Source organism: Danaus plexippus, chromosome Z, assembly GCF_018135715.1.
Source record: "Danaus plexippus chromosome Z, MEX_DaPlex, whole genome shotgun sequence".
Taxonomy (NCBI): Eukaryota; Metazoa; Arthropoda; class Insecta; order Lepidoptera; family Nymphalidae; genus Danaus; species Danaus plexippus.
Window position 1 is genome coordinate 5,428,369 of NC_083559.1, and position 18,648 is coordinate 5,447,016.

Below are 18,648 nucleotides of genomic sequence, written 5' to 3' on the forward strand. Positions count from 1 at the left end.
GCACTTCGCCGCAAGCTACGAATTACCCAAACAAGGTTTGAACGTTCCGGATTTCATAAGATCTGAAGACTGGCCTTCATCCAGCTCAACCCTCAACACCCTTAAGACTAAGTTATTGTCAAGATTTAGGGGGTATGGCCTACTTTAAACGACACGGTGGTACCGAATCTCTTAATCCTTTGGAGCAAACAGTGGAAAAATTTCCATTGAAAACCGTACGGAAGTCCATAGATTCGCAGCCAAACAGATTAAAGGCCTTTATAAAAGCCAAAGGTGGCCATTTCCAATAGAACATTTCTGTATTTTTTGCTGAGACAGACGTAATTAAATAGTTGGTATTTTAGTTTTTACAGATGCATTCACCTAAATTCTTTTCTGCTAAGGTAGTTAAAAGAGTAAGGTAAGCTCTATAGCAATAAAAAAAAATTAAAGCATATAATTTCTGTTTTCGGTAACCCACACAATATACACTGAGGGAGGTTTCGCACTTAGAAGCAGTTATTTCAAAGCATTTACGAGACAATAACACGTTTTCAATGATATTGTTTGCTGACGTTCAAATGTTCAGGTAGAATGCTTCAATCGTTCGATCATGAATGGCTCTAATAATCACTACTGAAATTGACGAAAAACTTTCGAATGTTATCTGCACAGGGACGAAAAACTTTTGAATGTTTGCATGAGAAATAAATAATTCTCATGCAATTACCGAAATTGCATCATTTATTGTAAAGATATGTAAGATTTCCGCGAGAGCACACTTAAAATAAAACTATCTTTTTCAGTTATACGACGAGGTTTTTATCATAAAAACGCCTAGCATTTGTGGAAAAGATTCTTTATATACTTAGTTTAATGTTCTGTCCCCAAAATACACTTTTTCCTTCTTAATTCTGTAGAAAGGTGGAAAAGTCCACGATAAAGTAGGAATCAGGATGTCTATACACTGGACCATATAAATCACTAAAGCTGTGCAAACAGTCGCCAGTTATACAATCAATAATATTTAAGGAATGAAAGGCTATAGAAAGCTTTGTGCCGTTGTATCCTTCGATTCACAAAGGTTTTATCTGATGTTAAGTAGATAGAAATGATCTAATTGGCTCTATTAGGGAGTCAAAGAATTACTAGAAATATTTATTTTTCTTATGTCTACACAAAAATAGAAAACGTGTGTAGAATAAAATATACATACATACATACATCCATACATTGACAGTTTCATTTTGTCGTTTTAGGTTTCAGCACCAAGTGAGAAGAAAGCCAAGTATCAAAGTGCGGCGAGTGTTACACTGTCCTGTCCGTACTACACTAGTTTCCTTTACAATTACCTACATGTTGATTATTATACCTTTATGAAGCTGTCGGCGTTGCCAGGATAAAATTATTGACACCAGATACTTAATTTAGAAATCGTGTAAATAAACACAAAATAGCTATTGATTATAATTATATTAATGTTAGATCTATGTTGATATTATACTTTGAACCTTTAGAAGTTATTCTGTATTTTGAAGCTGTAAACTACTGGCCTACTGCCGTTTTATATGAAATTGTTATTACACACCGAGCTTAGGTCAAGATTTTGAATTTGCATCGTAAAAAAATCGAACTCTAAATAAAAGGATATACCAAAATTAATACTAAATGGGAAACAAATATTAATTTCAAAAAATCTAAATATTAGAAATAAATTGAAAATTTAAACAGTTGTACAATGTGATTTGAAAGGGCCTCGTATCTTATTTCCATTATTACTGTGGGTTACTTCATTGTTACTATTTTAGGAATGTGACTAACTCCAGCGCAAGATAGGTAATGAAAGCATTTCAACGAATGGACAGATTACATAGACAAGTCACAAGGGCCGGAATGTTGTACCGTTTTTTTATTACGGTAAATATATAGAATACTAGCTACCATCACATTTAAAATTCGTAAAAATTATCCATGTAATTATGTTTTCTTTCTTTTTACATATACTTTTATTGATAAATGAAATGTTTTTACTTTAACACAATCCTACATTTCGTTTTAAATCAATCATGCACTCAGGCTTACATTTGGTCGCGTGTCTAGAAATATAGTTATTAAAAATTTAAATTACCTTCATATCTGAAACTACCTTTACACAATTGATATTTAATGATATTTTCTATTTTTAAACATTAGGAATAAGTGTTGTATTGACAACACTTATGTTGATTACTCATTACTATTTGATTAAGGTTTAAAACTTTTGTATTAAAAAAATATATTTTCTTTATTATGTAACAATACAAACTAGCTTGGCTACCCAATTTGACTTATTTCTGCTGAATTTTAAGGCTTTTCATTCATGACAAAGGACATTAAAATTACCTGGAGGTGACGCCAAATTTCAATTTGGATCAATGAACACAATATTGCTCATAATTATTGTAAGAATTAGTTAGTCAACGACAATTTATTCTAAAAGAAGGTCTATACAATGTTTATATCTTAATATTATAATAACTCGTTTGCTATTATTTATTTGTACTCATAGCCGGGGGTCACAGTGAAAAGGGTTCTTCACAAACAGAACATGGGCCTTGAAATAGAATTTTGGGACGGTTTCTTTGGTTTCAAGAGCGCTTCCTCACGAATGACGGCTAAATGGCGAACTACAGAACTAAGAGTGGTGACTCACATCGATCCGTATTTCGTCCCCACCCCTAGTTATCTGCGCGCACTTCATGTTTAACTTTCCTCGCTCACTTCAGGTCTTCACTCACTTCATGTATGAAACGTAGTATTTATACTCATTTTTGTTTAGCTAACCCCATTAACAAGGATCTGACAGTCGAAGGTCAGATTTTTTTTTTGTCAGTCTCTCCGCTTTTAAAGTTTCAATATCATTCTTCTCCGCGAGTTCGTTAATAAAATTAGTCGAAATCTGTGTCAATATTTACAATAAAAGATTGTGAACGCTCGTTTAATATATTGTTCCGTGTATTATATTGTTGTGAAAAGAAAAGGAAATATCTTTTACCGAATTCTTTTAAAGGATTCCTGTTTATGAAAGATCTGAATTATAGTCTAGAAATATACTCCCAGATAGCTGTGAAGTGAATTGAAATAGCGTTTCGCCGTCCTAGACCTTTTATTTTTATTCAACAACGCAAACCGAGCGGCACCACGTTTCGTCACAGCAAGCTGCGTTACTCAAATCACTTTCCATCACGAGGTTCTCCACTAAAGGGGCGCGAGCAGTCATTTAAAGCAGCGTCATTGAGTCGGATCGAAACAGGATCGCGGGCGGGCGCGGGCAGCGATTGTGGCGGTGGTGCGCCCGCCGGCGGCGACGTCCGCCCTGGTTACGGTTATGAAGCACTTTCAGCGACCAGCGACGGCAGTGATCAGGAAGCCGACGAGGTGCCAGAATACTCTCCCTTCGAGATGGAATTATCAGGTGGAGGAGAGTCTGTCGAGGGACCCTCGTCGAGAGGATCAGCAAAAGTTAATTTTCCACCTGACGTTGAAATGGAACGCAGGCCTACTGCTACTTTCGCTGGTGCTGCAGCTGCAGCGTTTCACCGTGGGCGAGGACGTTCTATGAGTGCTTGGAGTGATATAAGTCGATCCAGTATAAGATTTGAGGAACGGTGAGTAGAAATAATTTTAAGTGTTAACTTTTTAGCAATTTATAGATTTCAGAAAATGCGACAGAGTAGACCTAGCGTCAAGAATCATGCGTATACCTTCTCAATAGGAAGTGCTGTAAAGAGTTTGTGTAAAAGTAAGAACTAAAACGCCTTCGAGTCATTTAGGAAGAAGGGGTTTTAAATTTACGGGGTTCTACATTCACTTACCACATTTATATTAAGCGAAAAGTGCTCAATAAACATAAAGGGTGCATTGACGGCTCGCGATACGTAGGGCGTCAGGACATGCGCAGTAAAGCTCAATAGAATTCATAAATTTTCAAAATAATTAAGATATCTGCTACTACTAGAATTTCGTTTAGTTTAATTGCTTATAGATGAAATTTATAAAATACAATAATTCAGAACGTCTTGAAAACTCCATTATTTTTAATATCATATCCGTAACAACAGGCCCTAGTGCCCGAGTTCGATTGAAACAATAATGAAAGAATGTGAAACATAAGATTGTATTTGTAAAAAGATTTTTATACGTTTGTACTTGATAAATAACTGACCTTAGTCTTTAAACATTTACATATCGTAATACCAAAATGTATTTCTTTGTGTGTTATATTGACACATACAATAAGTAGCTTTTATTCACACTACATGATTTGGCCCTAGTTCGATATCTTTTTATTAAAGAAACGCCCATTTACTATTGCCAGCGTAGGAACTCAAAAGTCATAACGACTAGCATTATAAAAGCAGCCTTTGACAAACAAAAAGTTACATAATTAAACTAATGTATAAAAAGATTTATTGATAAAGATATTATAGAGGTAAATGCATATATATTTACTACGTTTCGCCAAATAACGTGACAATAAAAATATAAAATAATAACGTTATAATAAAATATGTTTACACTAATAAACATGCTTTTCGGAACTTCATCAGCGTAGATTCTGGGATTCTTTTCAGACAGAAATAAAACGGGATTAAAAAATATTATATCTTAACTGAATGACACCAAGACCGTGTCACGTCATTACGAAATAAAACTAATGATGTGTTCTCGCAGGAATCGTAGAATAATTCGCCACATATCCTTAGCCTTTACATATTCTTATGTACTAGTACTAGTGAAATAGTTAAGTAATAATCCATAAAATCCCATAATTAGTGTTTGTTTTAGGTACCGCACTCAAAACCCGTGTCCATTTTATAATATCAGTAAAAAGTAAAATTCCAAGATAAATAAAATTGTGTTAATTTATTGATTGTCAGCATATGTGATTAAAGACAATGAAAAACGGGCACAAAATAAAATTTTCCAAAAAAAAAGGAATGACTAGCTGCACCAAATAAAATTGTGGTTCTTCTGAGTGGTACAAGATTAATATCATTTTTCTAAACAAATGTCTTCCCAAAGTATGCGGATAAAAGAGTGATAGTCCTTTTTTATACCTTCCAAAGAAAAATGACGAAAACAATTACAACCAAAAGTGTTTCCTAGAGAAAGCTGAATGAGAGTATATATGATGTAACTAAGGGAAACGTTATTTACCAAATTGAGCAACATTATTTTTACAGGAAGTAAATATTAATATTCGACTTCAAGGTTACTGTCTCTTACTACATTCTATCTTAAATCGTAATCACTCAGCAGAACCTCTTTTTAATTCCGATAATATATAGGTTGGACGGATTGTTTTGATATTAAGTATTTGTATGGGGTTTTCCAATAGGGACGCTTGAACTTTGACAGCTGATTGCGGCCATGTTGTTTGAGTGACAGCTGTCAAATGCAGTGTGTTATATTCATTCCGTCCTCCCAAACCACCATGGCAGGTTACAGTGTCGAGCAGCACGTGCAAATCATAAAATTGTTTTATGAAAATGGGTCTTCAGTTCGAGCAACGTTCCGCGCACTTCGCCCGTTTTACGGTCGCGATGATCGTCCTGCCGAGTCGACTATCCGTCGATTGGTGGACAAATTCGAGTCAACCGGGTCAGTTAACAATCAGCCGGTTCCCGTGCGTCAACGTAACGCGAGATCTGCCGAGAATATCGCCGCTGTGCGCGACAGTGTCCTCGAAAACCCGCGGCAGTCAATTCCGCGTCGCGCACAGGAACTCGGCCTTTCACAGACGACAACTTGGCGAATTTTGCGTTGTGACTTGAGCCTGCACCCGTACAAGATCCAGCTGACCCAAGAGCTCAAGGTTAATGACCATAGACAGCGCCGTGTGTTCGCTGACTGGGCATTAGAGCAGTTGGAAGTTGACGCCGATTTTGGCAAAAAAATCATCTTCAGCGACGAGGCGCATTTTTGGATGAATGGCTATGTCAACAAGCAAAATTGCCGTATTTGGGACGAGACCAATCCACACGAGGTTCACCAAGTGGCAATGCACCCGCAGAAAGTGACTGTTTGGTGCGGATTTTGGGCCGGAGGCGTGATTGGTCCGTATTTTTTCGAAAACGATAATGGTGTGGCCGTCACCGTCAATGGTGAGCGATACCGGTCGATGATAACCAACTTCTTTTGGCCTGAAATCGAGAATATGGATCTGGACAACATGTGGTTTCAACAGGACGGCGCTACGTGCCACACAGCACACGCTACGATGGAAGTTCTGCACGAGCAATTTCTGGACATGGTCATCTCGCGCGGAGGCGACGTGAACTGGCCACCGAGATCGTGCGATTTGACCCCGCTGGACTTTTTCTTGTGGGGTTTTCTTAAGTCGCAGGTCTATGCCAACAAGCCGCAAACCACCGATGCCCTCAAAGTCAACATACGCCACGCCATCGATCAAATACAGCCCGATTTGTGCGCCAGAGTCATCGAAAATTGGACCTTTCGTGTGCGCGCCACCAACCGAAGCCGTGGCGGTCATTTGAATGATGTCATATTCCATACATAATGGGGTCGATAGACCTTCCAAATAAAAAAAAATTTGCAAATATCTTTCCTACATGTATTTTTTTTTTTGCATTTCAAAGATCAAGCGCCCTTAATGGAAAACCCTATATTAATAACTAGTGTTACAATTGGCGCTCTCCGTGCTGTATTTATTATAATATAATAAAATGCTTAAAATTATTTTTATCACTGATTACAATTAATTACAATACATTGAAATTTTGTAATGGCAATTTAAGTGTCAACCTGTATTTGAAAAAACTAAAAATACTAGCTTCAGCCATTTTATAAGACATTAAGTAACGCTAAACATTGAAAAACAAATCTGAAACTATGTCGAACACTAGCTGTCTAGACGAACTTTGTTCAAACTAATAAGGTTAAATAATATACTTGATTATTTTTTACGTTCTAAATTTAAATTCAAGTCGTCTTGAACGTATATATCATAAAACGCGCTCGTTTGTTTTATATTGACGTTGATAATATATGTCAACACCTTGACATCAAATTTTTATTTGAAACAAAAAGTGTTATTTTGCTATTGGTTTGTGTTTTTATTTTTTAAAGTGTATATATTTTTTTATTATTTTTTCCTTTTTTTTTAACAAAAACCTTTCGTGAGCCTTAAGGAACATAAAAAACATATAACCCAATTGGTCGAGCCAAATTCTAGTCATGTGCTTGCTTAGCAATATGTATTTTTATTCAAATATATTTATATAGATGACGACAGCTGTCAAAGGGTCGCGGATCACATTGTTTTATGGATAGAACTAAAAAAAATCACAGTATTTGCTTTACTTCTACTTGTCTAAAGTATAAATAGCCTTCTGACAATTAAATCTTAGTTCTATCAAATCATACTTCCAGGTGACTCCGTCAGCTGGGTGTTGCTGGACTATTCATATAATTAACTATTCACTTATATGCTAACAACCATGTTTGGAAATGATAAATTTGCTCTGAACTAGAACCAACGATCTTCATTATTTATAAGTTTCTTTATAGGTAACAAACTAAACCGGTAGAAATGAGAATCCAATGTAAATACTTCATTGTGTTAAAAAATAACTTAATGAGCACCTCAATCACAACCCCCCTTTTGTATAGAAATTCAGTAAAAGTGAGCTTATCAGTATCTCATTAAGATTCTTATGAGCAAGACAAATATCTCGTTGATATTTGTTTATACTTATGGGCAAAAAAGTATTTGATAGTTTTATCAAAAAGAGAATAATTAGGTATCAGGTTTTAAAAGCAAATTGACAAGATTAAATTTTCGCCACATATTTAATAAATTTTAAAAAATATTATTCCATTCAGTATATAAAATGAAAGGAAATCTTATAATAAAATATTAAACTATAATGAAATAAAATAAAAAGTGGTTTGAAACGAATATATTAAAACAATATGTAAACTTGCTAACACACATTATGCTGCTTTAATTTAACTTAAAATGTACCTAACCTTATAGCAATTCTGTACTTGATTGGAGTAAAATTTTGGAACAGATATTTCCAGCTGATGTTAAAATTTTGAATACAAGTTTAATTTGAATTACAAAACATGACTAAACACATAGATTTAATTTTTATTTTAATGTGGATTTAAATCAATAAGATGGCACATTCAGGATGGTGGAATAGTTTCACTGGTGTAGTAAAAACAAATAAAACGAAGAATCGTTTATTTTTAAATACAGTTTTAAAAGTTTATTAAATTAAAATTTACTTATTAATTATTTAATTATTTTTTTCTCTGTATTTTATGGAAGTGACCGACTCGACTATAGATAGTTAATAAGTCAGTTATTTGTTCCACAATTTATCTTTCTCAAATTATTATCATTACATGTTTTGTCAAAATCTTAATACTATGTAATGAAGACAAAACCGGAGACAACTCATCAAAATACAGATATAGGGTTTTCCATTAAGGGCGCTTGATCTTTGAAATGCAAAAAAAAATACATGTAGGAAAGATATTTGCAAAATTTTTTTTTATTTGGAAGGTCTATCGACCCCATTATGTATGGAATATGACATCATTCAAATGACCGCCACGGCTTCGGTTGGTGGCGCGCACACGAAAGGTCCAATTTTCGATGACTCTGGCGCACAAATCGGGCTGTATTTGATCGATGGCGTGGCGTATGTTGACTTTGAGGGCATCGGTGGTTTGCGGCTTGTTGGCATAGACCTGCGACTTAAGAAAACCCCACAAGAAAAAGTCCAGCGGGGTCAAATCGCACGATCTCGGTGGCCAGTTCACGTCGCCTCCGCGCGAGATGACCATGTCCAGAAATTGCTCGTGCAGAACTTCCATCGTAGCGTGTGCTGTGTGGCACGTAGCGCCGTCCTGTTGAAACCACATGTTGTCCAGATCCATATTCTCGATTTCAGGCCAAAAGAAGTTGGTTATCATCGACCGGTATCGCTCACCATTGACGGTGACGGCCACACCATTATCGTTTTCGAAAAAATACGGACCAATCACGCCTCCGGCCCAAAATCCGCACCAAACAGTCACTTTCTGCGGGTGCATTGCCACTTGGTGAACCTCGTGTGGATTGGTCTCGTCCCAAATACGGCAATTTTGCTTGTTGACATAGCCATTCATCCAAAAATGCGCCTCGTCGCTGAAGATGATTTTTTTGCCAAAATCGGCGTCAACTTCCAACTGCTCTAATGCCCAGTCAGCGAACACACGGCGCTGTCTATGGTCATTAACCTTGAGCTCTTGGGTCAGCTGGATCTTGTACGGGTGCAGGCTCAAGTCACAACGCAAAATTCGCCAAGTTGTCGTCTGTGAAAGGCCGAGTTCCTGTGCGCGACGCGGAATTGACTGCCGCGGGTTTTCGAGGACACTGTCGCGCACAGCGGCGATATTCTCGGCAGATCTCGCGTTACGTTGACGCACGGGAACCGGCTGATTGTTAACTGACCCGGTTGACTCGAATTTGTCCACCAATCGACGGATAGTCGACTCGGCAGGACGATCATCGCGACCGTAAAACGGGCGAAGTGCGCGGAACGTTGCTCGAACTGAAGACCCATTTTCATAAAACAATTTTATGATTTGCACGTGCTGCTCGACACTGTAACCTGCCATGGTGGTTTGGGAGGACGGAATGAATATAACACACTGCATTTGACAGCTGTCACTCAAACAACATGGCCGCAATCAGCTGTCAAAGTTCAAGCGTCCCTATTGGAAAACCCCATATAAGTACTAGAGGCTCGGATCGGCCTCCTTCGATACGACGTTCTGTAATTAGAACGCCAAGTGCTGGTTCGTAGTTCTGTTTGGTTAATATCGATCCAGCAGTGTAAGAATGTCAGCACCGTCAAAATTTTGTCAGGTACTTTTGACGAGTGGTTATCCGATTAAGTGCCACTACCATCTTGAAACGACAATGTATAGGGCTTAAACTAATTTTGGTATCTAATAATTCAATTGATGAATGCTGCTGTTATGTTCTTCAAATTTTTATAAAAAAAATAAGCAAGGGGTCGCTTGAAATACCTTGCTTTAACATACATACCTTGATAAAAAAGTTAGCAGAGCTGTTTGGTTTCACAATTACAAAACTGTCTAAAACTCGTCAGATTGTAGAGGAACAAAACCGCACCTCTGAAAAATCCGCTAGCTGTAAATATCGGTTGTAAGAACTAACAATTCAGCCATGTTCCCTTTTTTATTCCCTTGTGTGTTAAGGAGTATTAATAAAAATAATGGTTTTTACTAATGTTTTTAACGGAGAAGTGATGATTATAGGTACCTATTATATTATTCAATATACGTTATATTTCAAACTTTTGATATATAATGATAAGTTTCGAATTACAAGTCAAAATATAAAATGTTCTTAATTTTAAAAAGCTGTGTATAAAAAGAATAAATTCTCTGGAATTCTAATGAGCAATTGAAATGCAAATCCATACCACATTATCTCATTATTGATAGAAAATGGGAATGAACAACGAAAGCTCAAGGCTCTCCTCGATCTAATCTAAGCCCCAGTTGAGATTCTGTAACAAAGACATTGCCTTTCCTCATTCATTTGAGGGGCAATTTAATCAAAGATCTATTTTGTTTTATATACATTATATTAAGAGCTTATTACTATCATATATTGATATCAACTAGATCATGACATGATTAGTAAAATTGCCTTAACAACCTTCACCCACATTGTATTAAAAATCTATAATAACCAAATAAATGCTGCTAATTTCGTTAATATTTAATATATATCAACAAATATTTTTTTCACACATTTTTTGATACCATCGTTTTAATTTATTCTTCAATTTAATAGCCAAATTCGGAAATGAAAATTATTTCCTTTTGACTTCCCATCGAGATAAAACATTACGTTAGTATTTAACCACAGTAATTCGATGGTTTAATACTCCTATAATAATGTTTACATCTTTTTCACTTCCAAACATGTATAAATATGTATTTGTCGTAATACATATTCTCTTCCAGGCTTATTTAATTTTTTTTACATTCAACAGGGTACTACCAAAATTTGTGTTCACGAATCACTACTAAATATTTTGAAAAATCCTTCTCACAAAAATAATCATCAAAAATTTTCTTCAATCCAATCTTCCGGTAAAAATTTCAATTTCTTGACAGTCTGTTAATAAAATGTCAGACTTTAGTTGAAAATGTAGGGGTAAGAAATCTTCAATCGTTTTGATAATAAAACCTTCAGATTCTCATAATCAAAGCTAAACATAAGTCCCGAACCTCAAAAGTTAGTGTTGTTTCTTTTGTTAGTAAGCTTCTTATGAAACGACTGTAGTTTAACCTTTTAGAACTTTTTCATCAGACAGACGGCTCCACGTCAAAACTATTACATTACAATATCTACATTCGTCTCCAACGTTTCGACCATTACGATTCTTCCAATTAATTTTCGATCGAAGTAGGTCTCCGCGAGATGTAGGGATTGACGAATCACAAAATTAGAATTATCTTTAAAATAATTTTTTTCTAGAATTTTACTGTGTAATTTATTATTTATGTGTCAACCATACGATTTCAGATACATAATTTGTTACATAAACAAATTAAAAAGCAACTACTAAAGACATAAATAATGACAATACAATCAATTAATTATATATAATTAATTGAATTTTAAGCCATTCACGACATGGACTTTTTTAAATTTGTGAAAATTATGATACATTTTTCAATTGAAAGATTGGAGATGATCAAAATTTGTTGACGGAAAAGATCATAATAAAGTCATCTGCGATTAAGGATCAAGTTGCGACGAGATCAGCCCAGTGGAGGGGGTGAGAGACGGGGACGGGATGGGATGGGGGCGAGCAGTAGGAAACGGTGGGCCGGGGAGCGGCAGGCAGGGCATCTCGTGGCGACTAGCAAGCCGGCTCAAATCACGTTCGGCGTCGCTAGCGTGCTACGCATACGTCGCTCAACGCTAAGAGAAAAGCGTGGTAATTCGTGCCGGTATCGCGATCATGGTACATTAAATTCAGTGAAGTTAAACATGTACAAAATTTTTTATTTTTTTTGTCTTTTTCCCCAAAATCAATATTATTTTTGGTAATACGATCTGGATGGCGAGTTGCTGTTATGGACAAGGAATTAGACGACGATATTTTTTTATTTACGGACGCAGCGGGTTCGTATAGTAATAGTTTTATGTATTTAAAGTATTATATTGTAGATGATACACAATGTTAAAATTTAGATCAGTATAGAATTGACCCATATCTGAATTAAATTGCCGTACGTTTAAAAAATCATTTAAAATTCTGAAGCTTTCATAAGTGTAATGTTGTTTTTTTGCTTCTGAATATAACTTATAAAAATTATGAATCATTTTTATTTTATGATGTAAACCGTAACGAGGTCAACTATAAGACAAATACACCTCGGTAAGAATGTTCATACAACAGCGACACGCCATTCCAGACATATTCCACAAGTACTTTAATACTAAAATAATGTTTCACATTATCTCTTTTCTCATACTAGCCTGCTACACTTCAATAATAACATGATTAGCTTTAGATACAGTTTTTATTTTCATTTGACAACAACCGATTAATTATAAAGATACAAACTTACTGAGTCTATTTCAGGAATTGTGATATTAATAACCATTGTAACCTATAAGAACTATTTTGAATTAAAATAAAGGCAAGTAAAGTACAAAAATAACGAGCAAATCTTGACATTCTTTGTATATTGTACATACCATAAATGTCTCCCTTAGCATTGGAGATAAACCATATTCATCACATTTTACGACTAGTCCCAAATTCACTGTCGCTAATAACCATGAATCACGGTCTATAGAAGCCCTAGATACAAAACAAACTTTGGACACACACCAATGCAAATATAAACAAAATCTACAGAGTGTATTTTTTTACAAATAATGCAAAGAGACGTTTTGAAGCTATAATAGATTGTTTAAAAAGTTTCTCAGATCTATTTGATGTTTAAAAAAAATAATATTTAATTGTCAAAGTTGTTTTTATTAATGACTCTTACGAATCAAAAAAGTGATATTGAATTGGATATTAAAAAAAATAATAATAAATTTTTAAATTCAAAAATCTCAACCAAGGTTAATTGTGTTAAAATATATTCAAAAAAATACAGATATATAAGAAACTGAAGACTTAATTTAAGTTCCTATTGATTTTTTTATAACAGAATAAAAAGCCTCTCGTTTAATATAAGACATTTTAGTTTTACACATTACAGCCCTTGAGGGTCAAGAGCATCCTTGTTCAATATCGAGGGCATGTTATTTTTAAAGGTCTCGATTTCAGTCGCTGTCTTACAACATTATAAAGATAATAAAAACAAGTGAACACGTTTTGTTCATTGATGTATAAAATCCAATCAACACGAAATTTAAACTTACTTCAATAACTGCGTCACTAACTAGCTTCATAATTATTAATGTATGACTAAATATTTTTAATTATAAAAGGACGATAATAATTGTTTTCAAAATAAGAGTGATGCTCTTGTAATTAATATATAAATATTTTAAATTATTATTACGCCTACGTATAAAAAATATATTCTTTATAATAACTAACATCTTACTTAAATTTAGTATTTAAAAAAAATACATGTATCTTAAATTTCACAGTGATATAATTAATTAGATCAATATAACAATTAAAAATCCCGGACCCTCCACATGAGCAACATGAGTATTTATGATAGAGAAAATTTCAAAGCAAAAAGTTTTTTTTTTCATGCTACTGTTTTGAAAGGTTTTCGTTAATTTGATTGTTTTTAAAAAATAAAAAAAAGTAAAATATACAAAAATGTAAATGACAAGAAAATTTCAGCTACTAACTGACAAAAATATAAAAGAATAAAAATGACTTATTAAAACGATTTTTTTTTCTTCAAAATTTTTTTTTTTTACTAACGGACACAACTGTTGCTAATAGACGTGATAAAATGAAAACTAAACTAATGAAAATCATAAAAATCTTAATTTAAATTTCGCCATGAATACGTTAGAATGAATTAAAAATTAATCAGTTTATATATCTAATAAATCCCAAAAAATTTATAGTTATAAATGTTTATTCTGGCTAAATAAGCAATGGAACTAGAATTTGGACGATACAAACCATGTTTCTTCGAATATAATAATCAATGATAAAACATTACTATACTAATAATATAAACTTTTAAAAACCGGACATCTATGGCTTATAAGGAAATTGTAAACTTTAAAAATGACAGCATCCGGAGGACTATGATTATATCTAATAATTAATTTAGTATAATCACGTTCGCGTTAACAGCTATGGCATAAGACTTGCGTAAAAATAGCTCAAACATTAACATTTCTGTTTACGGAAATTACTTTTTGCATTATCTAGTACAGCTCAGTACTGATTATTGTTATAAATACAATTTGAAATAAACTCCTATTAGATTGGATGTAAAGAGTGAGTTATTTATAATTTAAGGTTGCATAAAGCTTGACCCGAATCTATAAAAAAGGAATAATTCTTATAGCCTCCGCGAAGACGAAATAGTTTAGGAACAATGCCGCTCATACTGGCTAGCTGCTAATGAGAAGTGACCTCGAGTGTAAAAATGTCTCAAGCCCTCGGTTCTTACTTACATTTTACCCAAACAAAAACAAAACTATCTTACCTTCACTTAGTCATCCATTATGTGTTTAACCCTTTCTGTTCGAGCTCTTCCAAACGAATCCTTCGATACTATAACTACACTCTATTACTAAATTTATCTTATTCTAGTGTATTACACAACACTTATATTCTTAGAAATTATTTATAAATAAAAAGCGTTTTAAAAATCATTCAACGAAATACACAAATGACGCTGTAAAAAATTAATCATTTGCTATGATTCTAAATTTAAAATTTTTATTATTATTTTTTTTTAATTCTGCACGTTTAATAATTTTAAGTGCGGAGGGTGTATATGTACTACTTATTTATTTTTTAAGTAAAAAAATCATTAAAATCATTAAAGCTTATGAGGTTAAAATTATTAAAAATGTATAATAAAAATACCACAAAGTATTTTTAAAAATAAAAGAAGTTTCAAATATTTTCCTTACTACAAGTTATCAATAAAACCAAACAAGCTATAAAATAAAAACTTTTTGCCTTAACATCTAATTATGATATAATAATAATAAAAACTTTGTTGATGGATTTAGGACGAAATAAAAAAGGAAACGCCATAAATTGAATTGGTCAACCATCCTCTCATCTGACCTTTTGATAACCTAAACTTATCACTATATACACAATAATGTACTTGTGAATATGATGAAGGCTCCTTACTATTAGACTATGTGCCAATAAACAACATTTATGTTGTTTATTTGTTTACAAAAGGTGTAACCAATACACAGAATAAATTAAATGTAAGGAGTTATCAAAATTTGCTATAAAATACATTTACATTAAGAAAAATTATTTCAAACAATATAATTTAAACATTAAAAAACAAAATTTTCTCAAGAAATCCCTTTCAGGATTACTATATTAAGGTAGACACTTTATCGTATGAAACACGTGTGCGTATTACGGAAATAAAATGAAATCGTGGTCATAAAATATTTACCGAAAATTCGTGCACCTGTAATATTATTAAGTCATGAAATATAATAAAAATTTTCAAACATATTTTATAATATTTAAGAAAACATAAAGCTCTTATATTTAATTATATTTAAAAACTTATTTAGTTGCTTTTATTTTTATTTTAATTTAGTTTAACATGAAATAAATGAAACTGTTTGATCCGTGAAAGTGCAGAAGTGAGCTGTATCGATGTGCGGGAAACTTCCCTAAAAATAAGGACTGTCAAGTATAATGTCGATATTTTTCTTTCGATTCCACAACTTACGACGCGCTGAGGAAAAGCGAAAGAAGTGCTGCAGAAATTCAAATAATACAAACATGAGTTCCGACACCCTGACCGCCCCTTCAAGACTGCTCGAGCGGCCACTCAACGAACCGGTTGACAGCCTGGATGAAATCGCTCTGCAGATACCAAGGTGCTCATACTTTAAATGTTCCTGCTCCCCTAAGTGCTTTGCCTTCTATTACAAAACTCTATAAGTGCCGGTAGCTACTAGACTTCCGGTAGATCGTCCGCTCATTGAAACGTTTTTGGAAAAAAAGTTTATAAACAAGATGTATCTAACTTCAATTTTTACTCATATCTTGTGCACTGCTCAATTGTTACCTTATTTTCCACGCATGTCTTACCCTATTTTTTAAATTTCTTATTTTATATTATTTCTCTAAGAATAATGGACGATGCAAATTTTTTTAGAGTTCCATATTGACATATAAACTGATTTATATAATTAACGTTTTTCATACAGCTAATTAACTTGAATTGCAATTTGCAGTGCTGTTCTCGTACCATTAAGTAAATTAAGACTATTCTATGAAATTATTCGTGAAACACAAGTTAGTTAATAAGGCTTTGATGAAAGCTTTGAAATAATTAATAATCTAGTACTTCTCAAGTACCTTAGAAATTATACTCAAGAAAAATATTAAAGGGCATCAAATAAATATTTTATTTTATATACATATATTATTAAAATTAAAATAAAACAATAAAACCAGACTCGGGATCTTCGTCATTAATAATTATGATGAATTTATAACTAATTACTAATTTCTTGACTGGAGTAGATAATTAACAATGTAAAAGTACTCCAAAAGACGGTGGCGGCATAACTTTAGCCCAAATCTTGCAGTAAACGAAATGTTGATCAAAAAATCTATTGATTCTACGTTTCCTAAATTTCTCTAATTAAATATTTACAACACATTACAAAATATTCTAAGAAGAGTAATGGTTACATTGTTAACGATAAAGATCAATGTTACAATAATCTTTTAAAATATACCATTTAGCTAAAGAAAAGTTGTTAGCTATGTATACTATATATTATATTGTATTAATTTCTTACTTGATATTAATTTATTTACCATTTCATTATCATATTGAGCTGCCCTTAATCTAAAATAAACAAACATTACCCTTACGTTTCGGTCGTAACATAAATACGCTCAGTATCTCTAGTAACGCCAGTACGATCATCTATTTTCAGGAATACGCCTCAATGATGTCAGACCAAATGAAAATATTTAATGAAGGGAAATTGTAGAGAATTTACTAGCAACATTCTAGACATATATCCTTACATTTGGTTGATATTAAATGAAACGGTAACTAATAACATGATTATTTTTAGGGTGATGTCTTAAAACTTGATATACAATGGAGATAAGATTCACAATTTTGTAATGTAATCCCGTTATATATAGAATTAAAAAAAATACCATACGGCAAGGTCTAATATAATAATGTACTGTATATAATGTAACTTAATATGTATAAATATACTACATTTGTCTCTTTAAAGTATCTATTTCTATATTTTCCGATGAACATGTTAATATTATAACATCTTCAAATATCAATTCTTTTTATGTACTGTTTATTTAAACATAGTGTTTCAATATCTATATTTGTATATGAAAATGTTAAATTGGTTTGTGTATGCTTCAAAAACTCAAAATGTTCTGCACCGATTCAGCTGAAGTTTTTGACACGATATGCAACACAGTTCAAGGATTGTTTTTATCTATTTTTCAAAATACTAACATACCTCCAAGTGAACCATTAACCGCCAGCCAAAACTCTACAACAATACGCGACTCGCAGTTAAAAAATTAATGAACAACATAGTTGAAGCAACGATTTTAACAGGGGCTTCCAAAGGTGAAAAAGCCTTCATTCTTCAAATTCCCATGATTCCAACCGATACACCATTTTAATATAAAAGATTGCAATTCCCAATTCGATTGGCGTTCGCAGTCACAATTAACAAAGCTCAAGGTCAATCTTTAGAAACGTGTGATCTAGATTTGGATGCGGACTTCTCACATGGAAAATTGTAAGTTGCGTGTTCCCGTGTTGAAAAATCAGATAGCCAGATAGCAAACAACGGGAAAAAAAATATTGTGTACCCACAAGTATTGAAAAAATAAACTTCAATAAAACATATGCTGTCTTTGTTGTTCATTTCTCGACCATGCAACCACTGTGAAGTGTGGCAGGGCACTGCTAGTATAATAAAAATCTTTATTTTATGATAACAAAAACAAATAACAATCAAATAGATTGTCATATGTAATTTCATTGTTAACTATACTGGCCTGACTTTTTATTCAACATTTTTTGATGTTTATAACACTCCGACGTTTAGTTCACAGTATAAAACTTTGTATTCAAACTTTAGTTTCGTGCACGTAAATGAAAAAAAAATCTATGAAAATTTCATAAAACAAAGACAGAAATTTCTAATTAAAAAAGTTCAAACGTTGCAATACAAATGCGAAACGGATAAAGTTGGTTCTTTTATCAAACGCAAACGACAGCATTTCCGTATAAGTAACTTGGAAACAAGTTCAAAGCTGCAGCAAATTGTTTATGAAGCGAGGGTATACAAAGCAAGTGATCATTTTTGCAAGATTTAAAAATTCTCTTTTGAATTTTATGTCGGTC

At 33.2% G+C, this 18,648-nt stretch overlaps 2 protein-coding genes across 4 annotated transcripts in view; one reads left to right on the plus strand and one right to left on the minus strand.

The window, feature by feature from the left end:
* Window positions 1-14,939, minus strand: part of LOC116777341 (immunoglobulin domain-containing protein oig-4-like) — a 52,935-nt gene extending 37,996 nt beyond the window's left edge. For both annotated transcript variants that reach the window (XM_032670840.2, XM_061526604.1), the window contains exon 1: window positions 14,734-14,939. The gene's annotated coding sequence lies outside the window, so the exon portion shown is untranslated. The remainder of the gene's footprint in view (window positions 1-14,733) is intronic.
* Window positions 2,842-18,648, plus strand: part of LOC116777335 (potassium channel subfamily T member 2) — a 54,704-nt gene continuing 38,897 nt past the window's right edge. The window contains exon 1 of one of the 2 annotated variants that reach the window (XM_032670830.2): window positions 2,842-3,626. In XM_032670830.2, coding sequence (XP_032526721.1) covers window positions 3,421-3,626 — 206 coding nt within the window. In that variant the 5' untranslated portion in view covers window positions 2,842-3,420. The remainder of the gene's footprint in view (window positions 3,627-18,648) is intronic. The other variant, XM_061526593.1, reaches the window with a different exon arrangement.